This window comes from Rhinolophus ferrumequinum, chromosome 6 (genome assembly GCF_004115265.2).
Source record: "Rhinolophus ferrumequinum isolate MPI-CBG mRhiFer1 chromosome 6, mRhiFer1_v1.p, whole genome shotgun sequence".
NCBI lineage: Eukaryota > Metazoa > Chordata > Mammalia > Chiroptera > Rhinolophidae > Rhinolophus > Rhinolophus ferrumequinum.
In genome coordinates this window covers 57,734,813-57,756,509 of record NC_046289.1, presented here as the reverse complement: position 1 = coordinate 57,756,509, position 21,697 = coordinate 57,734,813, and the positions used below count along the sequence as shown (strand labels likewise).

At 35.7% G+C, this 21,697-nt stretch overlaps 3 protein-coding genes across 3 annotated transcripts in view; 1 reads left to right on the top strand and 2 right to left on the bottom strand.

Moving 5' to 3' along the window:
- The window catches only part of FAM227B (family with sequence similarity 227 member B), a 192,873-nt gene that overhangs the window by 101,117 nt on the left and 70,059 nt on the right, over nucleotides 1-21,697 (bottom strand). The window lies entirely within an intron of this gene.
- FGF7 (fibroblast growth factor 7) overlaps nucleotides 1-21,697 on the top strand; it is a 66,070-nt gene that overhangs the window by 30,386 nt on the left and 13,987 nt on the right. The window lies entirely within an intron of this gene.
- On the bottom strand, nucleotides 3,519-3,965 carry LOC117023396 (60S ribosomal protein L35a-like). The gene has a single exon (XM_033108065.1). It carries the CDS (start codon nucleotides 3,917-3,919, stop codon nucleotides 3,587-3,589), a length of 333 nt encoding a protein of 110 aa, XP_032963956.1. The 5' UTR covers nucleotides 3,920-3,965; the 3' UTR covers nucleotides 3,519-3,586.

Genomic DNA, 21,697 nt, shown 5'->3' with positions numbered 1-21,697 from the left:
ATATTGAGTCCCTGCTGTGTATATAGAAAATATTTACCTATCAGCATATCAAGTAAATTCAGTTCTGTGAAATGTCCTGTTAATGAGAAAGTATTGGTTCTACTCAACTTATCTGTACTGTAAACACAGATGAAATCTTCAGGATCTAGATACCCTCCACAAAGTATCTTCCTAAAGCACTCTGTATAGGCCTTCAGTCTCACCATCCTCCATCAGTCAAGTCCAGGAATTTTAGTGAACAAGGATAGAAAACAAGGGCCCTGTTCCTACAGAACAGCATAGTTTAAAGTGTAGTTTGGGGACCACCTATATTAGGATCAGCAGTTTCACTTGTTAAAAGCATATTCCCTAAGTCTCAATCCTTACCCATTGAATCAAAATCTCTGTTGTTATTAGGCTTCTCAGATGATTCATTTGCATCCTAAGGATTAGGCATCTTGAGTCTAGGTGACATTCCGGTTCATTTGTGTGTCATCATGTGCTAGGTGCTGACTATACAGGGTTAACAAGGTGGACATAATACCTCAAATGTATAGAGATTATAGTTGTCATGAATTCATCTAGCATGAAAAACAAGGTCAATCTGTATTGCTACATTGATTTCATTTTAAAATATCTATTTTTTTTATGAATACCCTATGTAGAAAAAGTGAATCAAAGCCAGCATTTTCCAAAACAATTTGTGTGTCCTCCTCAGTAACACAAATGTAGTAAGGGCATGTGAGAGTAGCAAGTGCTATACTATTTAAATACTTAAATGCAGCACTCTGAGAAATATAAGACGGTTTTTTTTTTTTAAACAAATTTGTGGCTCAATTCATCATCAGTTAAAAAAGAATTTATAGACAAGTTCTTTAAGAAATATTTTTAACAATTTAACTTCTTATCAAACATCTCATACTTCTAAACATACGTAGCTTTAAATGGCCGCATTTAAAACAAATATAATAAATGCTTTTGGTGTTTTAAGTAGATATGCATGTTATTTTCTTGCTCAAAGTAGGAGAAATAAGAAAATATACTCTTAGGACAACTGCTCCTCTTTGGGTATACTAAATAGAAGAATTTCAGTTTGTCTCAAGAATGCCATTTTTTTTTATTGTTGGGTATTATTGAACCACAGCTTTCTATTTTTTCTTTTGGTACCCAGAAATATGTTCCTTCCAATTTTTATTGTAGAGCTCAAAATGTGTTGGAAACTGCTCCAGAATGGGGAATATCAGGAAACCCTGGAAAAGCTTTCATTAACATAAATAAGAACTGGCTCACCAAGTAGTTACATGCTTTAATGTGTTTCTGCCTTAACTACTCTTGAGACATTATGAAATTTTAAAGTAAGTCTAGACTCTGTATCAGAGAATTCTATTTTTGTTAAGCACATTTTACTGAGATTTTTTCCAGTTCATATTCCAGATACACTATATTTTAGAGTTAGTTTTCTCAGTTTCATTTTTTACTCTATTTCACTCTGAGACCCGAATTATTACACGAATTCCCATAATGTGATTGATGATCCTAATAGCACCCTTTGTGAAAGAAGTAAGAAGTGGAGAGTTATATTTAGAAGTTGAAAGAAATCATGGAAAGAGAAAGCAGCTGGACAGTCTTGACATATGACAGATCATTTCTGTCAATTAAAATTACTTGACAGGGTTAAGAAAGATTAATGTAAAATGTTATGTAGATAACATATTTGAAGTAAAATTTCTCAAAAATTATATTTCCATTCATTCAATAAATGTAGCATTTCTACCATGGGCAAGCACCTATCTATCTATCTATTTATCTATCTATCTATCTTTCTATCTAAGAAACAAGGAAGATACTCAAGGATTATGTTTTTTGGCCTCTCCCTCTTCAAGAAGTTAAAGCTCTAAAAGGAAAGATAACATAACTACACAACTAACTATAAAATAAGGCAGAATAAGTGTTCTTTCTTAAGAGTGAGAGATATACAGAGGGTGCCAAAAAAATGTATACACATTTTAAGAAAGGTAAACTGTATTAAAATTGTAATACTCAATATATACCAATAACAAAAAATGAATACAAGTCACATTTGACTTCTGCAATTACAGGAGGTGCTCAAAGTGGTTCCTATCAGCATCCAGACACTTCTGATTACAGTGAATTACTGCTTGAGCAGTGTTGACCAAAGTGTCCACTTGTATACATTTTTTTGACACTCCCGGTATTTTGGGAATTTCTGAAAAGGGCAAAAACAGGGAGGATCAGGCACTTGAGCTTAGCTTTGAAAGATGAACAGGATGTTGATAGATGAACATAGGGTGGGAGGTCACTTTGCAGACTGAGCGAACAAAAGGTTTAGAGTTGTGAGAATCAGTGGCAGTTAACTTTGTTGATGAGTCATATGATTGGAAAAGGATAGGTAAGTGTTCCCACAATGTGTTTGGCACTGTGTTAAGTGCATTACACATGTAATCTAATCTACTTCAATCAAAAAATATCAATAGGATTGCCCCCACGTTACTGAGAAGAAAACTTAGAATTGAAAAAGTTAGTTTCCTTGCCAAAAAGAGTAAAGGAGTCAAGATTTAAAGCCATGTCTCAAAGCCAGTATTGCTTTTATTATTACATCATGGTGCTAAAATAGGAAGACTCTATTAGGACTTTGCATTTCATTTCATGGATAGTGGGGAACTGTTAAAAGTTTATAAACAGTGTTGTTTCTTTAGGAAGGCAGAAGCTGTTTATTGGGTGGATTAGAGTGGGGAGAGAGTTGGGTAAGAAAATTCAGTTAAATTCTATAACATTCCAAATGTGGTAAAATGGTGCTGGCAGACGAAATGGAAAAAAATGGGCAAACTATTCTGTAGACGGAATTCAGAGAAAGTGGTAATCAAATGTGGAAGATGACAAAGAAGAATTTTTTTTTTTTTAATTTCAATTTAAAAGTTCAATGATTTGGAAAATTCGGATGCCATTAACTAAAACAGGAAAATCAAGAAGACTAAACTTGAAATTTGGTAAAATATAACTATTGTATTGATGCTTAAAAATCTATAGCAATAGTTTTTATAAGAATGAATGTATTGTTAAGTTCCTAAAAAATCCAAAATATTTCCATTTCTCAAGAGGAGAGAAACCACAGGGTGCAGACTTGGAAAACGAGTTTGTAAAATGACTGTGATCTTCTTCAGAAGTTTTGATGTGGTCCCAAGGTAACAATGACAGTAGATTTCCAATGCATTATTAGTTTAGCATTTAGAAAACAGAGGGCAAGTATTGAGGCTTTATTTATTATATTACTTAAAATTAAGAGAGTTTGTGAATGGATTATATTAAAGAAAACTGGGAGATTTGTAGTCCTCAATTAAATGGTGTATCTCTGGAGAGAGTTTATAATAGTAAAAGGAAAATATCTAACAGTTAAAATAATCTAATTAATTTTGTGCTAATGTTAGTATCAAATGTATTAAACCTTTTACTGATATTATTATTATTATTACTGGTTAGGTAGTACATTCTTTTTTTTTTCTCTTTTTTTTTTTAGGACAAAGTGATTTTTAAGCCATTTAACAAAAATACAAGAGAACAAATCCACTTTATTTACTTTTCAGTAAGTTTAAATCCTTGAGGGGTACAGCATTACACGGATTCTGTGTCCTATGGCTTTAGCAGGAAGGTTGCTTCGGAATTTGGCACGAACCATGGCACTGTTTCCATGAGCACGAGTTCCCTTTCCCCAGATTACTCTGGTTTTGTTCGGTTTGCCACCAGGAGTCACGGTGTTGTTCTTTGCCTTGTACACATAAGCACATCTCTTGCCTAGATAGAATTCAGTTTCATCTCGAGCATAAACACCTTCAATTTTAAGAAGAGCTGTGTGGTCTCTCTGGTTCTGGAGACCCCGCTTATAGCCAGCAAAAATGGCTTTGGACCACAGCTTTCCAGACATATTTGTCGTTTTAGAAGTCCTGTTCCCAGCAGGCCTCCCCAGGCGCCAAGATAGGTAGTACACTCTTGATTGATTTGTTTTCCATCACAATATTTAATTCATAGCAAAAGTATTGTTGCAGAGATCAAATGAGATAAAATATGTAAAAATTCTCTAAAAACTCAGTGAGAGGTGCTAAAATAGGGCTTCAGCTTGAAAAGATGGATAAATCAAGGTTATTTATAATTACCAACATAAAGTATTGAGTCCCTGGGCAAAAAGAACCGAAAAATAGTACATTTAAGTAGTCATCATCCACAAATAAGCTATTGTTTGACTTTGAGTCATCTTTAAAGGTCATCTAAACTCATAAACATGCACTTCCAGCCTAGTTAACTTGTGTTTCTAATTAATTATCATTTAGAGGTTTCAGTTTTATTTGGATTATTTTTCATCCAAGATTTTCTTGTTCCCTCTTTCCCAATTTAAGATTCAAGACACTTCATGCATTTTAAGATAACACTCACTAGAAGAAACTCTTTAAGAACCCTCTGACTAGAAATTGCTTTTTATCATTGCCAATCTCTTTCTTTATAGAAATCAGAGTGAACTTTATGTTCCCATATTTTCTTTCTTTTTTTAAAATTAGTTTCAGGTGTACAAAACAATGTAATAGTTAGACCTTCATACCCCTTACAAAGTGATAACCCCCCCGCCCTCCATCTACTACCCCTCTGACATCGCACACAGCTGTTACATTTCCACTGTCTCTGTTCCTTATGCTGTGCTCCACTTCCCATGACTGTGTGTGTGTGTGTGTGTGTGTGTGTGTGTGTATAATAATGAATAATAATATATATATATAAAATTATAGTTGATATTCATTATTATTCAGCTTCAGGTGTACAGTGCAGTGATCAGGCATCTACACCATCCATGAAGTGGTCTCCCTAATAAAACATGTGCCCATCTGACAGCCTATAAAATCTTCACAACATTATTGATTACATTCCAAACTGTCTTTCGTATCCCCGTGGCAATCTTGTGGTTACTGATTGTGCCTTCTAATCCCCTCACCTTCTCCCTCATTCCCACGCCCCCAACCCGGGGAGTATTACTTGGCCATAAAGAAGAATGAAATCTTACCATTTGCAATGATATGGATGGACCTAGAGAACATTTTATGCTAAGTGAAATAAGTCAGACGGAGAAAGACAAATACCATATGATCTCACTTATATGTGGAATCTAAAGAATAGAATAAATGAACAAACTAATCAGAAACAGTCTCAGAGATATGTTCCCATATTTTCTGACTTTCATACAAAGTGAAAATATAATACATCAGACAACAAAACTCAAAATCAACTTCATGATAATGTTTTATAAAAGCAATGGGATTAGTTACAGTTTTGGATACTTTTGAAGTTTCCTAAAATCTTGTCTTTTAGAAATTTATTCTATAAATTCAATTTATAGACCAAAAAAAAAGCCTTACAGATAAATTCAGAGTTTTTTCCTCCCACACAAGTATTTTGTCTTTAAAAAAAAAAAAAAAAAAAAAAAAAAAAAAAAAACTAGGCTGCCCAACATCTACTCTTTAATTATAAGTAATCAATTTATTTTTTATTAGGCTCTTTGATAAAAATTACCTCTGATTGCAAAAATATTGATCTGCTACCCAGATCACTAAGAAAATTCCTTTGATTATTCTTTGTATTTTTTTAAAAAAATACTACCCTCATATAATTAATATTTGACCACAATCTCTCCTTTAGTGATATGAATACAAACATTACAGAATATCTTATCAGTTTCCTGGGAAGTTTCAAAACACTTTCAGTCTTTGTCCAAGAGCGAGAATGTATGTATATGTATGTGTTTCTCCTACCACATTGCAGTTAGTGTGCAGGTGTTAAACTTTCTTGGAGGAGAGATGTGTACCTGTTTGGTCCTTTCAACCATAGAGGATGGGTTTCCCAAAGGTTCTCTGCATTAGGTGCTCTCTCGAGTAACAGCACAACTACGTGGGGCCTGCAGCAAACTCAAAAACTCTCTTAGAATCAGAACACCTACATATAGGAAATCTATTCAGTGCATTTTCTGAACCTCCGTGTCTCCTGTTGTACATTCTTGTTTTGCTGTTTTCTTTTCTCTCTCTCTTTTTTTTAAGATAGAAGAAGGAAAAGTGATTTAAAAAACAAATCTGCATTTCAGCATCATATTAAATGTATTTCCTTGCCCATCGGGTATCTTTATTTGAATGCATCTTAAAGTCCTCCTGTTTTTTTTGTATCTCTTCTAATATTTTGCAAATTTTGTTCCTATGTAAATTCACAGCATTTGGGGCATTATGAAAACCAATACTTGTATAGTGCTGTATATTGCTATCTTATGCTTTTAAAAAACGATCTCACACATTTTCTGGGGCCGAGGCCAGGCTACGGGCACAGCGGGGACTAAGCCAGCGGTGCAGGCAGCGGTCTGCAGGAGCCGGCACATCTTGGCTCCTGAGACCCAAAGTGTACATCTTTTTCCAACTCCACATTCATCTCTTAAACCATGTTGGTAGTTTGATCAGGGTGTGAAATTGGACATGTGGGAGTATTTTCACCATGGAAATTGGCAAATATTACAAATCAGACCCTTTTCTTTTCTTCTGGAGAGTCAGTTGTTAAATATTTACCAGCACACCCCGTGTTTGTAGATGAAGTTTCCACAGCTGTCACCTTCCTCCCTTGGCACTGTGCCACTCCACTGCCTCGGTTGTCTCTACCAAGAACAGACTTTACGTGATTGTTAGTGCTGTGGCAACCTGTGCATGGAAAGTCAGACCAGAACATCAAGTATCATGGAAGAGGCAGGCCCTGGACTCTGAAGAGAGGGAAAGAAGGGATTACCTTTCCCTGGTACCTACTAAAGTTACATCTGAAGCTTTAAAAAAAAAAAAAAGACCCGAAAAACTCAATGCCCCTAGAAATGGATAAATTGCACCGTTAATTACATCATACATAATCATTGATCCACATGCAGGTAACAATATGCGGAGGCACTCATACGGTCATGTTTACAGAAGGTGAAGTTTGAGTTTTTAGTAGAATGAAATATAATTTGTGTTTTGGGTGTGTATTGGGTATCCACATTTAATCTCTGACTACACTGCCAAGTCTGGAATGCATGTGATCAAATTAGCTCAAATTCTAAATCTGTAGTACCAGATTCCTTCGTTTTTACTACTTATAGTTTGACATTTCTTCACAGTCCAGGCAATCATTACCAAATATTCGAGGTGGGAGTATTAGCAAATTCCAAATATGTTCTGGTAACAGCCAAGTCATAAAACAAATATTTTAACCCACACACATTGTATTCATTATCGTCTAAAAAAAGAGAGAACTCTTGATATCAGTCATGTATATTAATGATTAAACAATTTTGAAACCCCTCTGGCACTTATAAAATCTGTGCAGCTTCTCTGTCTTGGCAATATGATTTTCTATCTTGAGCAGAGACATATTACATAGAGGTCGAAGCTGTGTGGTCTCTGTGTATGAAGCAAATACCAAAGAAAAGAGTTGTTTGTGTGTTGCTTTTTCATAATTTGTTTAGTTTTGTTTTCAGTTTTTCTTTTTTAAAGGAATATTGCCCACGCCAAATTATACTACTTCCAAGTCCAGTGCTGATAGCTGGCACCATGCAGACCACAAAGGAAGGAGGCTATTCAATCCACTGAGGTCAGACTTCCCCAGCACACACTGCCCCTTACCCCTCTTTAGCCATTTTTCTTAGTCTACTTCCTTCTAGTCTGGTTCTCCCTGACTCAAATATTGCCCATCCTGATAGATTTCTTCAAGACTATCCCATCTTCAGAAGTCCTCCCTGATTGAACTATTGACAATGATCTTTTCTTGTCCTTACTACGTGGCCACTTAGTCTTTCTTGTCATGTGGCATAATAGTAGGTCTCTTTCTTCCCAGAAGACAATTCATTTCTCATAGGTAGAGAGCTAGCAACTTATTTTTTGTGTTCTCTCCACAACTACACAAAAGAGGCATGTACAATACTAGATACAGGGTAGGTATGCAGTCAAACTTTGATGCATTTTATTTAGATTTGAAAACTATCAAATAGACATATCATTCCTTAGTCATTATTAAAGTTACTTTAAAAAGCCGTGGTTTATTTGACATCATGTCTATTTTTCAATGCAGACTTAAGGTGTTCTAGGAAACTGCGTATTTCATGCTCTGGCATTTCTCCACACTTAATGCTAAATGTCTTGTCTCTGTGAAAGAACCATGCACTCCTATTTCACTTGGTCATATGAGGTTGATTCCTGCAGATATGCTGACTAGAAGAGTTTGTGCACAATGTATCCAGATAGTACCAACACAGACTATGCACATTCTCAAGGCATCAAAGAAGTAAGGGTAATCCTGATTTTTTTTTTTTTTTTTTGAGGAAAGGTTTTGGTACTTGATTCATAAGAGATATCACAGAAAAATCATGTTGAATTTCCTATGCTAGTTATTGTATTGAATTCATTTAAAATCAAACAGTTGAGAGCTCACTATCTGTATATGGTTATTAGGGCATACTGATTTATGTAATAGCTACAGCTTTGAAAAATTGATTATTCTTTTTTTGTGTGCTTTAACTACATATGAATGCATGGAAAAGGATCTTATTATTTAAAATATCTTGCTGAAAATTCTTTCCAAAAAAAGCATTTTGCAGAATGAATAGTAAGCCCCTACATATGTCTACTAAATTTAGATGTTCTCAAATGAGGTTTCTTAATATGGGGTTGTTCTGCAATCCTTTCTTTGCTCACACTGGCTAGAGATCCAGCCTTTGTCCAGAAATATCTTTAATCCAGTCCCACAGTTCTCTTTTACAACATGGGCAAATATAGCTTACGACTCTCTCATCATTCTATTTTAACCTTGTGTCTCCTGATTCCTTATGCTTGATCCACTCACTCTCAACGGTACAGAACTGGAAAGCATTGGGAAGGAAGGTAAGGGCAGGTCACGGTGACTCTTAACAGGAGGAAACTTATCTTTGCTCACAGATTCTAGGACTCCTCTCCTTACCTCCTTCTCCTGTTTAACTTATTTTGCTTTCAATTAAGTTAAAACACAACTTTGAAAGATAAACAAATGAGATATCAGAATATAAAAGTAGTTTAGACTAGTAAAGATGTTGGAATGTATAAAGGGGAGACTGTATTCTAGAAGGTTACTGATAAATGATAAATTTGATTATTATATTCAAAATAAATAATAACATGTTCTTCTCCAAACTTAGGCATTTATACATTCAATTTTGGCATATTGGAACCATGCTGTGGTAGATAGAGCATTATCAGATTTTCTAAGTATAAGAATATGTTGAGATGTTCTAAGAGATTGTGTCCTAAAATCACTCAAAATAGGTTGGGGATCTGTATTAACCATTCATGCAAATACAACCTATTTGAGGAAACAAGTACACTCACCTACAATCCTCAGTCCCCGTCACCTTGCCCTGGGGCAGGCTTTCCCCAGCTATTGCCTGGACCAGTGCTATCATGTCTTCACTGATCTTGCCTCTTGCCAATCCATCTCCCACACTGCTAACAGAAGCATCTGTCGAAACCTTTCAGTGGTTCCCCATCCCCTACAGGATAAAAATCCGAACTAAACTAGCCACGCAAGTTTCTTTATGATCTGGCTGGCCCCTGCCTATATTTCTTGTTTCTTCTCCTGGATGTCTGCCTTGTATATGCTCCAAGCATAGTAAACTAAACTCAAAATGCCACCCGTTTTATGCTTCTGTGCCTTTCTTACACAGTTCCTTCTGCCTGATTTTCCCTGTCTTGCTACTATGTTGCTATGAAGCGTTCATGATCTTTGTAGAACTAATGTTGGGAAACTAGGCAAGACAGTTTCTGAAAAGTTATACTTATTTAATAAAGCTCTATGAGGAAATAAGCATGCAGACATCTTTTTTTTTTGACATTCAATTATTTGATGTGGTTCAAGAAATAAGATTTTGTTTTGCTTTGTTTTATGTTTAAGTCACTATTATGATCCTAGGATAAGGCTAATCCTTTTTATTGGGGAGGTGAGATACTTTTTAAAATTGGGCCTTGAATAGGTTGTAAACTTTTTCCACTCCCAAATACCTATTGTATAGAGAACACTTTTATTAGTATCATTGGATGATTATAATGGTAAGTCCCATGAGTGATAGGTTGGGCAGGGCACGACTTTCCAAGGATGGAGAGGAAATATCAGAATCTCCATAGTGTATGTATAGTTTTAAAAAGTCCCAGTGAGTCTGAAAACTTTTTCTGTGAAGGATATTCTTTGCCAAATAATGCCTGTCCCCACCACACTCCAGCCTATCATCCTGAGAATCACTGGTTAAAGAAAAAGAAATTCAAAATATGGAATTAGTTCGAATGAATACACTCATACATTTTGAATGAAAATATGCAACAGTAAGATTCCTCAGGGATCAATAAAATGACCCAACTTAGTCAATATTTTCTAACAATGAGAACGTGTAGTGAAAATTCCAAGTTTGTAGATTATATTAACATCTTTAAATTAGTGAAATAAGCAAATGATGACAAAAGGCAGAACATATGTATGTAGGTAAGCAGAAAACTGGCAGATGAGTTTGAATGTTATATATTTTGTAATAAAATTTAAATAATATATATAAGATAAAGGGCTTTGAATGATAATGATAACTTCCTCACAAAAAAGGCACCAAGAAATCACTTTGGATATTTCTCTAAAGATATTACCTTAATATGCAATTGTAGCTAAAAGACCAAGAAAGTAATGGGTATCTTTAGGAAAAAAGTAAGACACAAAACAGAACATATTATAATAGTTCCGTGTAAACATCCTGGTATATCTACTTCTGGACTACAGATGTCATCCTCTTTGCTTAGCATTAATAAAGACTACACAGTACGATGGAAGCATCCTGGAATTAGAATGAATGAATGAATGAATGAATGAATGAATAAGTGATGTAAGACATACATGACATAGAATGATGTAAGACACATCCTGGAATTAGGATGATTGAATGAATGAATGATGTAAGACATACATGATAGATTTAAAAATGTGGGCTATCATCTAGAATCATAAATGTTTATTCAGGTGAATGTTGAGATGTACTATATTCAATGTCTATAAAATCATAACCATATAAATAAGAAGAGACTTTTTAGTTAATTCACGAAATTAGAACTAGCATGCACTTCTTAATGTGTTAGGAAAAAGACAGATAAATACATATGCTGTTACAAACAGAAAACATAGGAAATTGTTAACATGTACTCATGTTAAGTGTTGCATGCAAACAATGTAAAAAGGTTCAAGAGAGGTTTAGCCAAAACTGAAAAAAAAAACAAAACCTACCAACAAGTACTTCTGATTAACCAATCTTCTAACCTTAGCTCTTCTGATGTTTAGTATGATTAGAACATTCATTAATTTCTTAATCCTGGAATGATTACTAACTTTCATTTGCTGATTTTTAATATGACACACTACTTAATACAGGGTTTATGTAGCATTTTATCTACTTCAGTATTTAATGAGAGCCTGCCAGATACAAACCCCTAAATAAGTATTAGAGATCTGCAGAAGTATAAGATAGTCTCCCCAAATAGCTTATAACTTAGATGACAAAAATAGGCTAAAATTATGAATAACAATAGAAGAACTGAGGTGAGTGCTAATTCGTAGTATAGCAGAGTGTTCTTAAAGTAAAAAGAGATGATGACAGATTAGAAAACTAGGTAAAATATTGGCTTTGAAAGAAAAGTGTCACCCAAGTAAATGGAAGCTGTTAAAATACTGATTCCCAAGCCTCACCTCAGACTTACTGGATCATACTTTCTGAAGAGTGGGAAACGGGCATTGGAAAGTTTTTAAAGAGTTCATCACGTGATCCCATGCAGCTAGTACATGAGGCAACATTTGGGAAATACTAAAAGAGAGATTCTGTATGATTACTGTAACTGGTGAGCAGAAACACAAAAAGTGCCTAACAATTTCCATGGCAGAGGAAGAGAGGGGTAAAACAGTTTGTATGGGGCCAAAGGTTCGTGTAAGTTGTAGACAAACAATGGGAGAAGATTGTAAAAGTAGGCTGGAGTCAGATTTTGGAGGGCTTTGCATTCCAAGTAAAATATTTTGTTTTGCCTTTTTTTAAAAAAATTTTTATTAGGGAATATTGGAGAACAGTGTGTTTCTCTAGGGCCCATTAGCTCCAAGTCGTTGTCCTGCAATCTAGCTGTGGAGGGTGCAGCTTAGCTCCAAGTCCACTCGCCATTTCAAACTCAGTTGCAGGGGGCACAGCCCACCATCCCATGCGGGAACTGAACAGACAACCTTGTTGTTAAGAGCTCGAGCTCTAACCAACTGAGCCATCCAGCCGCCCCTTGTTTTGGTTTTTAATGGAGTGCACCATTGAAAATTTGGGGATGTTTGGAGAGGAATAGTAACCATTACAACATGTCCTTTATGAACACATAAAGGGTAAATATAAAGTCAGAGAGGCTATGGACAGTGGTCTCGTTAAGAAACGGTAGTTACTATATTTGAGGTACAAACAATGAAGGCCTGGACCTACATGATGGCAATAAAAAAGAAGAGAAGTGCTAGAAACACATTTGGTAACATGGAAGGGTGTCCGTTTTTAGTATTTCAAGTGTCTTCTTCTATAAACTCAGATGCTTTCATTACTTTCTCTTTTTCTTTTCACTTTCACTTCTGTGAAAAATGTAGACTACTCTGTACTAGAACTCATTGTTTAGACTGCTAACTGAGAATGCATGCCTAAAAATTCCAAAGAGAGCCAAAATGGCTTTAAATATGCTTTAATTTTTCAATGCGTTGCCAGCATGATCTGAAACCAAAATCTTTAGAATTACCTTACTGCTGCAGTGGCAGAACATTCAAATACAAGTTAAAAAGAGAGAGAGAAAAGATTACATTAAATATCTACCAGACAGTAAAACTTCATAGGACATATTAATAGTTAAAACACAGGAATGAAGTGAATGTGTGATTTATCTTCTAAGCTGGTGCCTCTGTGATTTCAATGAAGCCTAAAATGTCTTGACTCCTAGAACTAGCTGCAAGCAAAATGTTAATGAAAAGTTTCCATAACTTTTTCCTTTTATGACCATTTCCCCCTTTCAGTTTCAGTCTTGGTGCCTTTATGCTCCATTCCCGTCTAGCAAAGTCCAATTCTGCTCTCAGAGACGATATAATCACTCACACCATAGTATGAATTGAGGTCTCATATGTGTTACCTATCCCAAGTATATTTATATTTTGAACCTTGTCTCTAATTCTATACAAAGAAAAGCTTGATTTCCTAGACTTTAGGAAAAGCCAGAAAATGGGAGAGTTTTTCTAGGTGGTAGAAAGAGATTATTTCCATTTCACATAAAAATCTGATATTTTTCTCTCATGTTCTGGGATTATATTGGGTTGATGCAAAAGTAATTGTGGTTTTTGCAATTATTTTTAACCTTTTAAACTTTTAAAAAAGCAATTACTTTTGCACCAACCCAATAGTATCCACACCTATTCTGATAATTTTGCAGCCATTTTTAGAACATAATAAAGGTTGTATTTAGCAGATGTAAATACTCTAGATGATCAGATAAAGAATATTTCTGAATGAAAGTTTAGAATTTACAGCAATTACAGGCAGGCAGAGAGTATTTCCTCCTTTTTGATTCAGGAAACATGCTTTTTCTGGCCCAAAGGAGAAAACTGGCCCCTTTGTGTTACAGAGAAGCCATAGATGATAAGGAAAAGGTCAATAAATTGGTATAGACATTTAATTCGGTACAATACAGTTCAACAATGTTCCCATGACATTCTTTAGATATGCCACTGGAATCATCTTATTTGTTGCACAACTGAATAGTTTGCTTCTAATTCTGGCATGGTTTTAACCCTGCTGAAACAAGCTGTTGCAACTTAAATTCTTTCAAAAGAAAACACTGCCATCACCGTACCACATGTTATGTACTTTCTAAAGATTATCTAATGTTTTTTTAACTTTCCTAATAAATCCCTGAATGAATGATATGATTCTTTTGACTTAACCTGACAAGTCATTTAAGCAGCTTTTGACATCATTATAGACAAGCTATAGGATTGGAAAGAACTATAATTGATTTATCCCCCAATGATGAAGATGGCGTAGAATCAATTCTCTGTTGTAGGACATTTCGGTTGTACTTGATACCAGCAATTGTGCAATCATGTGCAACTGTTTTGAATTTTATGCTGGTTTGATGGGAATTACACTTTCTGGGTTTCTGTAATAATTTATCTACTTGTGTTTCTTTCTTGCTGGCTTCAATTTGATGAGTTTTCTAATTTCTCCTAGGGTATTCCAAGGTTCTGTCTTAGATCTGTTATTTAACAGTTACAGGGCATGCTTTTTTAGTGTAAAGGGATCCAAAGACAAGATTATTCTTCTCAACCATATGTGTCAATTGTGTTATCTTGCAATAGAGGATTCTGAGATTCATGAGAAAAGTAAGAGAACCTGGAACTTGTTGAAGTCACTACCTCTACAAAGCCTTCTGTGTCACATGATCCAAGTGAAAGTCAATAAAGAAAGGGGAGGAAAGTGATCTCACTCCTTTCCCAACTCAAACACTAAATCTTTGCCTCCGGGCAACAAAGTCAGCATATGCACAGCGTATCCACCAAATGTTCCTAATCCCACACTAGCCTGAAAAAAGAGATTTGTCTTCCGTGTGAAGTAGTCATTCTGCTTACCTGATGGAACAAATTTATTCAACCTAAGATAATTTGATGTTTGTCTCTTTCACTATATTTTTGAGGAAGTCAATTTTGAATAACATGCATACATTACTAAAGGTTATATGCTTATGTTTCAGGTTGACACCTTGAAACAAAATACTAGCAGCTACATATTTTTAAATGAATATATCTTATATCATTTTGACATCTTGATAAAATTTGGTTCATGATAGAAGTTTACAAGAAGACAAATGACTCATAAACCATCTTAAAAATAAATTTAAGACTGAAACACATTTTAAATAGCACATGAGTCATTTATTTTCTTATAAGAAATTTATCTACAATTGTCAATGCAAGACTTATGTTACTCTGCTTTCAAACATTTGCTTTAAAGAGTCATTTCTCAGTTAGAGGTAAAATATCATTAATTTAACTGAGTACCATCTATATACAAAACTGCTACTTCAGAGAAACACTTTTAAAATTAAATGTAATTCTATTTATTTCAAGGGTGTGGAGCATTAAAACTAGTCTAATCATCAAAATATTTTATATTCAATTCTAATAAATTCTATATGATTTATAAGTGCTATGTTATTTCATTCTAAAATCTCACACCAACAAATAATCTGGCTTTTAATAGCACTACAGTTTTTGTTCCCTTTCTTAGAGTCAGAACAGTAAAAACAATTTTGTTTTTTTAGTCAAGGCCAGAATAGTGACTTACAGATTAAATTATTAGGTGTCACTAAGAATTCAATAAGCTATTTACTTATTAAATACCCTGATTTTACTAAACAGCAGACTAAAAGTAGCTGACGACCTCATTTACAACAACTGGTATTAGTGATTGAACTAATTTTAATTACAAAGATTTGGTCACAACTAAGCTATGCATTTAAAAGTGGTTGATAATAGCAATAATATGATTGAGAAGCTACTGGCTATTATATATTACCATTATCTTTCAACATTTTATGACTCTATAAAGACACAATAATAAGCAAATTCAAAATGAAATATAATGGAAGATTTCCAGTCGAGATGGTGGAGCAAGTAAAAGCTGGCTTGCATCCTTTCATGACCACATCAAAATTACAACTAAACTACAGAACAACCATCATTGAGAATTGCCTGAAGTCTAGTTGAACAGAAATTCTAAAACTAAGGACATACAGAAGAAGCCACCTCGGCACTGGTAGGAGAGGCTGGTCCCACACCCACATGTAGCAGATAAAAATTGGGAGGAATATCTCAGCTGTGGAGGACCCTTTGGAGGAGCAAGGGATTCCCAGCCCCATACCAAGCTCCCCAGCCCAGAGTTCCAGTGCCAGGAAAAGGAGTCCCCACAACTTCAGGCTGTGAAAAAAAGCAGAAATTGTGGTGGAGTGAGACAGAGGGCAGCTGCGCTCCCAGGCATTCCTCTTTAAGGGCCCATGCATGGACTTACTCACTGATGGACTCATTTGCTCTGAGCTCCAGCACTGGGGCAGTAGCTTGAAAGATGCCAGGGACATACGGGAAGGAATTGAATTGTCTGATTTCAAGACGAGGGCTGGAGGGGCAGATTTCTCCCAGACAGAAGTGCTGGCAGAATCCATTATTTCTTGTTGAATCCTTCCCTTCCCACCCCTACCCCACTGCCGTTATATCTGAGTCTCTATCAACCTTGCTAACACCAGTTGCCTCACCCTGGAGATTCCCTGAGACCCTGCCCCTCCCAAATTGCAGGCCCATCCAAGCCACTTCCATATAAACAGTCTATCTTGGCTTATGCTGTGGACTTTTCTAAAATCTCTCAAAGATTCAAAAAACCCAACAACAGCATCTGGCAACAGCCTGCTCCACAACTCTTACTGAGCAGCCACAAACTTTGCACTAGTGGCAGCCAGCCTCGATTTGCAGCTTAGCCTCTGGAGGCACCTCTAAGCTCAGCATAGGTGGCAGCTTTCTGTGGCTTGCTTTGTGGCTCATGCCAGATGGCCCCAGGCAGGGCACAGGCTGCTGCTGCACTTGGCCACTGAATGCACTTGGCCATTTCCACAAGACCCCAGGGACAGCATGCTTGGTGTTCAGCTTTGAACTGACCGGGAGCACCACCTGGATACCTCCAAGGGCAATACACACAAAAGGCAGACTGGGCAGGCACCAGAGCCCTGCCGAAGTGAATCCTGTTCTGTAGGGTCAGTCCCTGAACAACAGCTCCTCCACTGTACGCATGCCAGTCCTCATAAGTAATCAGCCTGAGGGGCAATACCTCTCATTAACATGCAAATAGCAACCAAGATTCAATTATAACAGGTAGGCACACACAACCCACACCTGCAGCAGCTCAGGTGACCAGGAAGATGCTGCCACTGGGCCCCAGAGGACACCTAATACATAAGGTCACTCTACTAAGACTGGGAGACATAGCAGTTCTACACAAGCTCTACCTTGTGTTTACAAGGAAGCAACCAAATGGGGAGGGATTTAAAGAAATATGTCTCAAATAAAAGAACAGAACAAAGTTCCAGAAAAAGAAGAAATAAAATAGAGACAGCAATCTACCAGACGCAGAGTTCCAAGCACTGGTTATAAGGATGCTCAGTGGTCTCAGTCAGAACTTGAGCAAAAAGATAAGAAACATAAAAATGGAGGTAGAAAACAAAAAAGAACTAGTCAGAAATAAAGAATACAATAACTAAAATTAAGAACACATTCGAGGGAATCAAGAGTAATTGGATGAAACAGAGGATCGAATCAGTGATTTAAAAGATAAGGCGACAGAAAACACCCACTCAGAACAGTAAAAAGAAAAAAGAATCCAAAAAAATGAGGAAAGATTAAAAGGCCTTTGGGACATATCAAGCACACCAACATTCACGTTGTAGGTGTACCAGAAGGAAAAGAAAGCGAGCAAGGAATTGAAAACCTATTTGAAGAAGTAACGATGGAAAACTTCCCTAACCTGGCAAAGGAAATGGACATACAGCCCTGGAAGTACAGAGTCCCAAACAAGATGAACCCAAAGAAGTCCATACCAAAACACATAATAATTAAACTGTCAAAAGTTAAAGACAGAGAATCTTAAAAGCAGCAAGAGCAAAGCAGTTAGTTACCTACAAGGGAACTCCCATAACACTGTCAACCGATATATCAGCAGAACCTTTGTAGGACAGAAGGAATTAGCACAAAATATGGAAAGTGATGAAAGCAAGGACCTACAACCAAGATGACTCTACCCAGGAAAGCTATCATTTAAAATCAAAGACAGATAGCTTCCCAGACAAGAAAAAGCTAAAGGAGTTCATCTCCACCAAACCAGTATTACAAGGAATCTTAGAGGGATTTCTTTAAGATAAAACAAACAAACAAACAAAAACAATAAAAAATATGAATAATAAAATGGCAAGAACTACATATCTATCAACAGTTACTTTAAATGTAAATGGATTGATTAAATGCTCTGATCAAAAGATAGGATGGCTGAATGGAGAAAAGAAAACCCTTACATATGTTGCCTACAAGAGACTCACTTCAGATCAAAAGTAAGTGATCAAAAACAAACAAACAAACAAAAAACCCTACAGATAAAAAACAAACAAACAAATAAAACAAAAACAAAACACAGATCGAAAGTAAAGGGATGGGAAAAAGACATTTCATGAAAATGGAAACAAAAAAAAAGCTGGGGTAGCAATACTTATAGCTGACAAAATAGACTTTAAAACAAAGGCTATAACAAGTGACAAAGAAGTATCCAGTGATCACATGTCTGGATATTTATCCAAAGAAACCCAAAATGCTACTTTGAGGAGACATGTGCATCCATATATTCATTGCAGCAGTGTTTACAATGGCCAAGATGTGGAGGCAGTCTGGGTGTCCACCAATGAATGAATGGATAAAGAGGATGGATATTGATCTGCTAGGAAAGGTATTGGGTTCTTGCCATCTGCAGTGGCATGGATGGACTGGAGGGTATTGTGCTGAGTGGAGTTTGTCAGAGAAGGACAGATGCAATATCATTTCACTTATATTGAAATATAAAGAACAAAATAAACGAACAAATAAAATAGAAACAAACTCATATATACAAAGAACATTTTGATGGTTGCCAGATGGGAGAGCGTTGGGAGTGAGTGAGAAGGGGGAAGGGATTTAGAAGTAAAATCGGTTGTTAAACAGTAGTCATGAGGATGTAGGTATAGCATAAGAAATATAGTCAATAATATGTAATAACTATGGTGTCAGATGGGTACTAGATTTATCGGGGTGATAGATGGGAGGAAGTTTGGGGGGCAGGATGAAAAAGGTGAAGGGATTAAAAAGTACAAATTGGTAGTTACAAAATAATCATGGGGCTGTAAAGTAATGCATAGAGAATATAGTCAATGATATGGTAATAACTATGTATAGTACCGGGGGGGGTACTAGACTAGTCAGGGGAATCACTTTTTAAATTACATAAAGGTCTAACCACTATGCTGTACACCTGAAATTAATATGCAATGGTATTGAATGTCAACTGTAATTGAAAATTTTTAAAAAGGGGGAAAAGGTGAAAGGGAATAAGAGGTTGAAACTTCCAGTTATAAAAACAAATAAGTCATGGGGATGTAATATACAGCATAGGAAATTACTCAATAATATTGTGATAACTTGGTATGGTGTCAGATGGGTACTGGACTTATGGCGATCACTTCTTTAGGTATGTTAATGTTGAATAACTATAGTGTATACCTGAAACTAATATAATATTGTATGTTAGCTATATTTTAATAAAACTCTTAAAGAAAATAATACGGGGGGTGAGGGTGGTAGATGAGGGTAAACAGGATCAAATATATAGTGATGGAAGGAGAACTGACTCTGGGTGGTGAGCACACAGTGTGATATACAGATGATGTAATACATACCTGTACACCTGAAACCTATGTAACTTTACTAACCATTGTCACCCCAATAAACTTTAATTAAAAAAATATGGCCAATGAAATAAATTGATATAGAAGAGAAAGAGAACATATACAGAGTTAAGTACTCAGTAAATTGTTTTCTTCACAAATGAACAGTTACGCCATACTAAACAAGAACGGCAAATCAGGTCTTTCTGAAACATTGGCAACAGCATCTTATGCTTTATGTAACAATAAGGAGCATTCAGAAAAACGATCTGAAATTTAGTCTTCCTTGGTTAGGAAGCTATCGAAGACAGGTTTGACACTGTTTACTAAGGGATGGGGTGGAGTATTCCTGGCATATGTATTAAGATGTAAAGGAGAGTGAAAATTCATCAAGCTAACTGAATGCTGACACATGTGGAATGACAGCACCAGAAGAAACTTGGGATCTCTAGTCACCCTGAAGTTCTGAATAGGAAAGTGAAAGACATGAAAGCACAGGTGTTGTTTTCATTACTTCTAGTTTAATCACATGACTTTAGAAGTAAAAAAAAAAAAAAAAAAAAAAAAAAAAAGCTGTAAAAGTAAACATTTGGCTATTAACAACAGTGCTGAAAATAGGACTTGCCTTTCTGGCTGGTGGCTTGGAATAACTGAAAAAATGGGCTTCTGGATTTTTATGTGCATTTAAAAAATAATGCATCTTACAGGAAAATGAAATCGAGGTACATTAGTTAAGATTAGGTTTGACTTAAACAAAATCATTTATTTCTCTCTCCAATAAACATCTGGAGAATTGACAACTCTGCTCCACAGAAACATCTGGGAATTTTCAGGCTCTCTTCAGATCAGGGTTCCACAATCACTTTGTTCTCATAATCTAAGGTAGAATCTATATTCCAGCAGGAGGATGGAATAAAGGAAGAAAAAACAGGTACAAATGTCTCCTGCTGGCTCCTCTTATGCAAGATTTCTGACAGTTGCTAAGGAACACTTCACATATTGCATCAGCTAGAACTTGGTCACATGGCCACACGGAGCTGCAAGGGAGATTGGGAAATATAATGCTTATTTTGTGTAGCCAGCTAAAACTTCTGTTGCTGTGGAAGGAGAATGGGAAATGGGAACAATGAATAGTCTGTGCTCAGAAAGTTGGGGAAAACATACCTGTGTATGATTTAATGAAGGAATGAATGACAGTGTGTTGTCAGAAGCTTGTAGATTTAAGGATTGTAGAATAGAAAGCCCAGTAAAGGGCCAGGATCAAAATGTGTACCTTCTAATGGGTATAAACAAACACAGAGTGTAATGGTTAATTGTAGGTGGAAAAGAAATACATAACACTGTATATTAAGGATGAAGACATCTCTCAAATTTGCCAATGACAAATGACAGGAATAGCTAAGATGCTGGGTGCCATAATTTTCTAATATACTCAAGTGTCAGTTATTTATTATGTATTCCCTGTCAATTTACATACAGGATTTGAGGTGGCTGAATTACAACTTAAAAAATTGTGATAGGCAGAAATACTGACTATTAGACAGAAATACAAAGAGCCAAACTTTAGTGCAATAATAAGTTGCATGACAACAAAACAGGAGATGTGATTTACTCACATGAATAAAGGCCTGGGCATTTTGCAACCGTAACATAAGCCATCATTATGTCACTGCTTCTAAAATAGTTAACATTAGGTTGAATTAAGAAATTCAACTCACCATTTCTCAAGAAATTGTATGTATACTACCCAGAGTTTTCCAAGGAGCTTGGAAGATTAATTTAATTAAAAGCATAAAAGAATCTTTTCTCAACTTCTATATAGATTTTAAAAACTCAATTATATATTTTTCCATTTTAGAAAAGAATGGTTTTAGTGCCTGGCAATTAGAGAGATGAGATAAATTTGCTCATGAACTAGTTCACTCATCCTTTCATCGTTTAATCAAATCATGACTGCCTTCATTATTATAAAAATTTGTTCATTCATTATTATATGTTGTTAAATTTATAACCTTAACAGGCAATTGGTTAAAAATTGGAAGCAAAAAGGACACTGACTTAAATATAAGTTAATAAGAAACACAAAGATAACTCCACAA